The 9,043-nt window shown below is 38.6% G+C and overlaps 1 protein-coding gene across 1 annotated transcript in view; it reads right to left on the minus strand.

Moving 5' to 3' along the window:
* TMEM244 (transmembrane protein 244) overlaps positions 1–8,107 on the minus strand; it is a 30,604-nt gene extending 22,497 nt beyond the window's left edge. Inside the window, exon 1 of the mRNA XM_074947596.1 lies at positions 7,979–8,107. Coding sequence (XP_074803697.1) covers positions 7,979–8,107 — 129 coding nt within the window. The remainder of the gene's footprint in view (positions 1–7,978) is intronic.
* Positions 8,108–9,043: the final 936 nt, after the last annotated feature.

Consider the following 9,043-nt stretch of genomic DNA (forward strand, 5'->3'; position numbering starts at 1 on the left):
TTTTGATCAAATTGTTCAGAAATAATTTTATCAAAATCAGTTACTGAATATTTTCATTTCCCCTAAATAGGATTTTGGTGAGCAGAACATTGGATTGTTCTTAAAAAAAACTTGAAATACGTTTTCAAATGTTCCTAATACATTTACCCAAAACCAAAAAAAGGAAAAAGTCAAGTTAGTAATATAGTTTCTTAGTTTTGAAAAAAGGCTATTTTCCAGCAAAATCCAGCCACTTCCAAAGCTTAATTTACTTTGGTAATTATTGCTAGATCTTTTTGAATGATCTTCCACATAGTGGAAATCATGCCTACAGAATGGGGGATTGTATACAGGAAAGCAGTCACTCTGAAAAGAATTTAGGGGTAGTACTGGACAGACAACTGAAGATGAGCTCCCAGCATGATGCTGTGGCAAAAAGGGCTAATGAGATATTTGGATGTATAAGCAGGAGCAGTGAGGAGAGGGGAGGCGATTTTACCTCTGTATATGGCCTAGGTGAGACCAATACTGGAATACTGAATCCATTCTGGTGTCCACAATTTTAAAAGGCTGTTAGAAAAGGTACAGAGCAGAATCACAGAAATGATTCAAGGGCTGGAAAAAATGCCTTTCAATGAGAGATTTGAGAAGCTTAATCTGTTTAGTTACGAAAAAAAAGATAGAGAGGTGAATTGAGTATGCATGGGGGGAAAACCAGCCGGTACTACAGGGCTCTTTAACTTAGTGGAGAAAGGCATGACGAGAGCCAATGTCTGGGAGCTGAAGCCAGACAAATTCAAGTTAGAAATAAGATGCACATTTTTAACAGGGAGGGTGATTAACCACTGGAACAAACTACCAAGGGAAGTGGTAGATTCTCCATCTCGATGTCTTCACATCAATACTGGGTGCATATCTGGAAGATATGCTTTAGCCAAACATGTTATGCTCTTAGTCAAACACAGTTTATTAGGCTCAATACAGGTGGATGGAATGCTATGGCCTATGATCTACAGGAGATTGGACTAGATTATCTAATGATCCTTTTTGGCCTTGAAATCTTTGAATGTTTGAGTGCCAAAGCACTAGAGAATATAAAGAGAACAATCTTGTGTTGGCAGAATCATGGGCAACATTCCCCCCCCCCCCCCCAGTTTTAAATTTTTATGATTCTTTGCTAATTCCTGAAAGGAGAGCAAAATAAAGCATGTATTCTGGTACATGTAGCTTTCCCTTCAAAAACTTTTGTCCTCGTGCAGTAGGACAAAATGCACTGCTATCGTGTCTGAAACAGGTTGAATTTTTTTTGTCAATCTTTTATAATTTTGTGCACCAGATAAAGTCAAAAATAATCTCATCCCCTCCCAACCAGCCAACGAAACAAGCAAGTAAAATGTCTTCATCCTGTACAATCTGGGACTGAAAGCGTAACCTTCCACTCCTCCCGTGGCCCTTCTCCAAATTAAAGTTGGCTAAATATCTCTTATGATCTGGTCAGTTCCATATAATCCTCCAACTTTTGCTTAAATGTAATATTATGAGACTTCACCACCTCCCCTGGAAGTCAATCCACCATGCTACAAAATAATAATAATTAAAAAAAAACAACCCCAAAACCCCAAAGTACAATTTTTAGTACACTTTTGTAGATGTAGTTTACATTGCACTTAACTAATTAGATATGCATTTCATGGAGGTCTCTAACTTTGTTAGCAGCTGAATTAGGATGGCATTATATCTTATCAGCTGAGATGCAAGGTTGTACTGTAATGAAAGCTGTGTTGCAGGGGGAGGAGACATGGACTTAAGTGAAAATATCAGCTCTGGAGGAAAGGTGTGAGCTGATGTCCTGTTGACCCTTACGTATCCTAGGTTAAATTCTGACCCTACTGAATTTCATGACAAAACTCTCATTGACTTCAGTGGGGCCAGGATTTCACCTCTTGTCTCCAACATATCATTAGCCACTGCTTCAGGAATGGAGTAGTCTCTTATTTTGCTTTGATTATGCTCAAGTAGGCTAGAGAAATGCATTTACTTAGATGCCAGGAATTCACCACTAAAAGAATGACATCAACAATTAAAGTTCTTTGGACATTTCCAGAAGTATTAAATTCTGCTTCATTTTTTAAAGTATTTTGCCATTGGAATTTAAATATAGTTGTTAAAAAGTCTCAAAAATCCAATCTTCCATGTATTTCCCCCCTTTCTAAAATATCCATTCAAAATGCATTTTCTTTAAAAGTAAAACCCACAAATAAATTGTGAGTCATAGTTATTTATTTATATGTTTATGCAATTTAAGGAAAGAATGGCCCTGTGGTGGTAGATTGGAGAGATCAAGTTTAGGGTTTTATTAGGCATTTCTAAGAATTATATCTAGCAAACTACGCCCTCTTTACATCTGTATCAGATGCATGTTGTAGTATTCACTATCAGCACCAAAAGGAGGTAGTAGTGCACTTTTCACTTGCTTATTCAGAAACTGAAAACTGGAAAGTATGCTGTCACAACAAAGGCAACTGTTTTGTTTTAAATACCTGCTGTAACCGCATAATGCGATAAGTACTATAAAATGATCTAAAATGCATACAAACTCGGTTATTTTTACCTTGGTCTCAGGAAGATTGATCTTAAGAGCCATGCACACATCATAAGTAAAAGGAAGTGATGCAGTTACATTCCTTACGTCAACGTCAGCTGGAAAAAGAAGCTATTTTTCACTCAAAAAGTGCTCCTGTAGGTGCAGTATAAGACTGAGTAAAGCAACTTTATTGGATTAAACTGAACCAAGACACAAGCCATCTGTGAGCTAACTATAAGCTGCTGGGGCCCAAACAGAAAATCCTTACTAGCTCATTAAATGCTTATATTGTTTGTAGAGATGGTCAACCAAAACATGCTTGTAATATGTCTTGATCAAGTCTGCAAATAGAAAGCATCAAATGATAATTTCTATTCTCTATGCAGTGTTCTTTGATTACAGTTAATAGCAGTTTTAAAGTCTCTCACCTCCAATTAGTTTTACAGTCCTTAAAATTAACTTTATATTCCTATTTACTTTCAATCTGGAAAGGTACATTCTTTTTGTTCTTTGTTAGCACTTTTCTGAAAGCTACGTTATATTACATCAGCTATAATTCACATTTAATCAGGTATGGTTATGTTATGTTCTGTGAAGAAATGCTAATCTTGTGATATTGCCTTTCTCTTTTTCCTGAATCTTATTTTGTTCCTTGGGTGGTATGGAATTTAGCAGGTTTTCTAGCAGATCCATCCGTTACTGAGCAGTTCTTTAATGGGTTTGGATTTCAACTTTGACAGATGACAGCTTGGTATAACATAGCTATATATATTTTTAGGGATCAGGCGATACAACACAATGGTTCTAGAAGCCGAAAATGAATGGATTATTAAGTGAATTTCTTTACCATCATTAAAATCTGAGAAATGAGAATTAACATTTTTGGATTTTTATGAGACAAAATTAAAATTATTTATTTTAAAACATAATCTATGCTCTACAAACCAGAGTTCCTGCATGTGTATTGCACCTCTCATGGTATGTATAATCTCACATTGTAAATACTGTAGGGAAATAGTTACGTTTTTGTGGGAAATTGCCGCCAGTGCCAAAGGCCAACATATTACCTATGCATCTCTTAAGGCCTATTTTGAGGATATAAACAGTGCCCAGACCTTGTTTTGGACCTACAGGAATAGGTTGTAAACAAGCAATAACCTGGAATTAATTCACATAAACTGTAGGATTAAATAGCAAATTTAATTAGTAAAAATCATAATGAATTAGTCTGTAATAATCTGTTTGCAAACAGAACAAAACATTGGGTTTATGGACTAATTTTTTTCACAAGGAACCAATTCAACCAGCCCCAAATTATCTGATGAGATCTAGGTGCCCAGCTCTCATTGAAATGTAATGGAAATTGGATGACTAGTTCCTTAGGCTTCTTTGAAAATCCTACATTCAATTTACTTTACACCGTGTCATAAATGTCAACATTTTTAGTAAGGTGGCAACCTAAGGTAGACTCAGAAAAGCCAAGTATTCATAGAATGCCTTTGATCCTAAAAGAGCCTAAAACACTTAATAAACTATATACAGACACCGCCATTGACATGATTGTAGCCAGGTGGCACGCAAAATGCTGCACCACAGGGAAATTTTCGCCAAGACTCTTATGAAGATCCCATGGCATTTTCATATATGTCCACATAGAATCCAGGTCTTGTCTGCCATGAGGTGTCTTAAATATGTTTGTTTATTCACAGTGAAAAAAGTAGAGATGGGTGGCTTCTTCTTTTTTTTTTTGGATGAATAGTAATGCATATTTTGGATCACCAAATCTATTCATAAATTTGAGTTGAATTTGTGAATAATTGCAGCTGAAAAAAATTGGATTTTTTTTTTAAGTTGAAATGGCTCGTTTCAGTGGTTTCAGAATGAAACATATTGAATTTTCATTTCGGAACAGAAATGAAATGTTTAGAAATTGAGCTTTTAAAAAAAAAATTTGGGAGGTAAAAAAAACAAACCCCAAATGACCAAAAACAAAAATAAAAAAACTGAAAAAACATTGTTTTGTTTCAGCAAGAATAAGTGGGGAAAAATCAATTTCGGTTCAGACTGAACCTTTTTTCAGATTTTTCAGTTCGGCCCCATAATGAGGCAGAGTGGCCTCATTTCAGTACAGAAGGGGGTTAAATCACCCTATTGGGCTCAGCTAATTCCGTTCCACCCCCCTCGCAGGAAGTGTGGGGGTGGGGCAGTAGGTATAAGAACAGGGCCCTGCAACTCAGTTGGAGCAGCCGTCTCTCCCAGGGAGCAGAACTGCCAGCGGAGCCCATGACCGGCTGTGGCAGGTGACGACTGCCCTGAGCCAACCTGGAGAGTAGACAAACGGCTGCCCCAGGAGATGGAAAATCCCGCAGAGGGAGAGGAAAGCAGGTTGCTCAGTACAGAGACTGGGAAACCAGGTCTCTGCAGCCATGAAGCAGCCCCACCAGATGCTGGTAGGAGGTAGCCCAGGAGAATGAGACATTGGTCCCGTTGTGGTGCTGAGAGGTGAGGCAGTGACCCCATGTTTTCCCATCAACCCTGCGATGGGTTCACCTGTCACTTTAGGTCTCTGGGCTGTGATCCACTGGATCAGGGTGGACCTGGGTCTCCGTACCACCAGCCCTGCACTCGAACCCTGAGACCGAAAGCCTGAGCTGCTTGTTCCCCTCAGCCAATCAGGCAATTCTGATATAGCTGGCCTGTGTTCATTAATCTGCCTGGAGAGTGAGCTAGCTAGTCCCATGCTTAGCTGCAGGCCTTCATTCCTGACACCTTCTTAACTTGCTGTCCGGTCGTATTGTTTATACGTTTTATGACTATTTCATATAAGCCCACAACTGTTCATAGTTAGGTTTGACGGTATCACAAAACTAGTCAATAACTAAAGGAACCATTCCTATAGTCATACTACATACATATCTCACTGAAGTGAATGGATGTTTTGTGCTATGCAGCTCCCTTGCAAGATATAACCTAAGATACAGAGTTAAGACCAGCAGAGCATTTGTTTGGTAATGTCAATAAACTAAATATATCTAAACTAATGGACAGATCTGTAAATATAGAAATTCAATAACATGGAGGCACTAAAAATGAACAAGGCTCAACCATGTGGAGATTATCCAGATTCTGTGATGGAAATTTACTAGTGTTATAAAGGATAGCAACATCAGAACACAAGTACAGCTGTCTCCATCTGCAGATAGGGAGGCTCTACACCTACACATCTAGAGTAGCAGAATATAACTTGAAAACGAAATTTTAGTACCTGCTAATTTTCTGTTTTTGTTCCAGTGATTGGCAGATTCTGGCAGGACAGCTGAGGGAACATGGTGAAAATGCATGTTTTAAGAATAATCGTCAAATTTTATTCAATCTGTACTTTGAATCACTGTCAGGGATGGCCAAAGTTTATCCTATAAAACAAGCCCAGTCCACAGACTTCTTGGTTGTGACCTATGCTTGCCGATGAAGGTGGGCACGTGCCCAGATCAAGACAGAAAATTATGGGTTTTTTTATAGTGTTGGCAGGTTGTACCTTCATATAACATATTTTAATATATTCTCCTCCCACCCAACCCAGCTAGCTGGGTTGCAGGTGAATCTAGTTTGAAAGAGGCGAGGAGAATGAGAACTGAAACAAAGTGTTCCTTTGGTGAGTGGGTCTGCCTGAGGCCAGCTCTAGGGGAGGCAGGCACTGTTGGGTGAGGGCTCTGGCTGCATTAAAATTTTGTTGGACTGCTTTAGGCAATGTGGTCTTGCCTCAGTCCTTCAGATGCCTTCCATGTTACAGTATGAATTATGTTAATAAGATGTGGCTATCAGGCTCAAAACAAAGTTGTCAATTTGGCTTCCACTGAGAACACCTCATGATCTCTACTGCACCCAAGAAGTTAAAAGAATCAAACTTAACTCATAAATGTCATCATAAATTTTTCATTTACAACTTGCAAATAAATAGCATTTTTAAAGCCTCAGTTGGCTTAATAGGAAGAATAGAAAACAGCATCTTTTGTTTGGTTGGTTACTGACACTGCTGGAATTACACTTTATCTGAACTATTTAACTGAAGGCTTTTAAAACGTTGGCAGAAGAACTAATTTCATAGGAGTTATTTGTTCAAATGTAGAAGTAAATTTTGTCGTTTGTGAAAGGTGCATTATTAAAAGCACTGAAAATGAAGTCTTCTGTTTATCCAGAGAGAGGATAGAGTACTGTTGCAGTAGTGAAAACTATCTACACTGGTTCCCTCCTGTGTGCCTAAACCCAAGTTAATTATCCATGTCAGAAAATTCAATATTTGGCCTTTCTGCTGAGATTCCAACCAACGTACCAATTATCATAGGCCCAAATTCTGAAGTCCTTATTTTATTCAGACAGAACTCCCATGAGTGTCAGTGGGAGTTTTTTATGAGAAAGGACTAAGGAAAAAATAAGGAAGGGGCTTCAAGAGTTGGCTCACAAAAGAGAAGAGATGTAGGTAGCAAAACTGTTGCCACCTGCTCCGTTTCTGTGTCAAAGTTTGCTTCTCTCCTTGGTTTGGCAGAGCCAGAATCTGGCTGTAAGAACATGGTGGGAGTGAAAATGGAATATATTTGTTCTATTTTCTGTTAAAGTTTGCTGGTTAATACTAGTATTGTTTTTAATATTTGTACATGCACCCAGAAACAACTGTGGTGGGCACAGTTTTAAAGTAAACAAATAAAATAGAGAGCCCTGAACCTGTAGGTAGCCAGTTCAAATCCATCCTAGGTTGGTAGTGAGTGGAATTTACTACCATAGGATAGTTGTAGAGGCTATGTGAAATGGTCTGGGGGACTCAGACTAGTTTATAGCACACAGGTGTCTTGGCACAAAAATACACTGCTATAATCACCGCCCTTTTTGGCACTCTAAAAATAGAAGTCAAGGTTGATCAGGCATGAATTCCTTTTTTATTCTTCAAGGTGGTCCCACCAACTCGAGCTTTGAGGAACATTGGTAGGACAATATGGGGAAGCTTGCACTGTCAATACCCATGGTGTACTTGTTAATAAAAGTAGAAGATTATGCTTTATTTTCCCCCATTAATGTTTTTGTCTTTGTTCTCATAAGCAGGAACTTAAGTAAACTTACTTGAGATCTTTTACTCTATGCTTTTAGGACACATAGTAAATTGCACAGTACATAATTTCTCCCTTTCATGCTATCTTCCTTTTGTTGTTCATTGTTGATTGGCATTTGAGCTGGGTGATTGTTCCAGAATAGCAGGTCCGTGAGCAAAAAGAGGCTGCATACACCCAGCAGTGACCAGGACTGTAAGTTGTCCTGCTCAGTGACTGGCAACACAGAGAAAAGATTTGTTTTTTTCTGGAATCTCTCCAGATGTGCTTTTGCGAGAAAGTTTTGAAGAGATATTGTTAGCCAGATGCCATATACCTTTGTATTAGAAAATGTGCCATCTGTTAAAGAATTGGATTCCAATTTCTTCTGTGCTTCATGTAGTGGCTGAAGTGTTTCACTCAGGAGTTCGAGTTTTGTTCGAAGGTTTTGCCTAATTTCTTGCATAGTTGCTTGAGATTTCAGCTTTTTGGCTTTTCCACTGTTGAACTTTGTGATCTAAAAGTTGCACTAAGATACCCCATGCCTTCTGAACACTCTGTGCAGCCAAATACAGACTAAACCATCTCTTTGCAAACATCATAGAAGAGTTTTTTTGTTTTACTTGAATGCTTGAAAACTGCACAAGCATCTATTACAAACTTTTTAAAATCAGCCATTTGGGGAACACCTGGTGCATGAGAGACAGCAACGTGCAGCGTGTGAGCTGGGCAAGACAAACAAAGCAATTCAGGTTTTTCATTCAGCTTTACATCTTGTGTGGACTTTGTGCAGTAAGAAGCTGAGTTGGAATTCACTATTGCCACGTCCTTCCAGGTAACTGCGTATTCATTTAAAGTTTTACAGACACAAGCTGCAACTGTTTGACTGTTTGCTGACTTTACAAACTCCAAATCTGCCTAAATGAGTTCAGGCTTCTCCACAACAAAATAAAAAAATTGAAAACAAAATCACCAGGGTGGGGCAGTTGAGAACATCTGGTGATTCGTAAAAAACCAAATAACTAACTATATTTCCAGCCAACCTCTCTTTAATTTTGTTGGTCAGAGCAACATCATTCTCCTCAAAATATTTCTTGGTCAGATTGATTGAATTTGGCAACGATTTTGCAGCTGGATAGAAATTTCATACAAAGTCCCCCAAAGGACCAGCAGTAAGGCCTACAGCTGCCCTGAAAAGTAGAGGGTATGTACAAATTCACTTAGTACATCGTGTTGCTCTTGCTCTTTCTGCCGTGCCTTAACAAATGCTCATTCCAATGTTTGCTTGTTTCTATTTTCACCTTCTTGTTTTAGTCTTAAGTGTCCTTTGCTCTCCAAATGTTCTCTAATCCAGTCAGCCCAAGTGTCAACTTTGCCCTGCTCTACAGTAGGAGTTGAGGTC

The sequence above is a fragment of the Natator depressus genome, chromosome 3 (assembly GCF_965152275.1).
Source record: "Natator depressus isolate rNatDep1 chromosome 3, rNatDep2.hap1, whole genome shotgun sequence".
Classification (NCBI taxonomy): Eukaryota; Metazoa; Chordata; order Testudines; family Cheloniidae; genus Natator; species Natator depressus.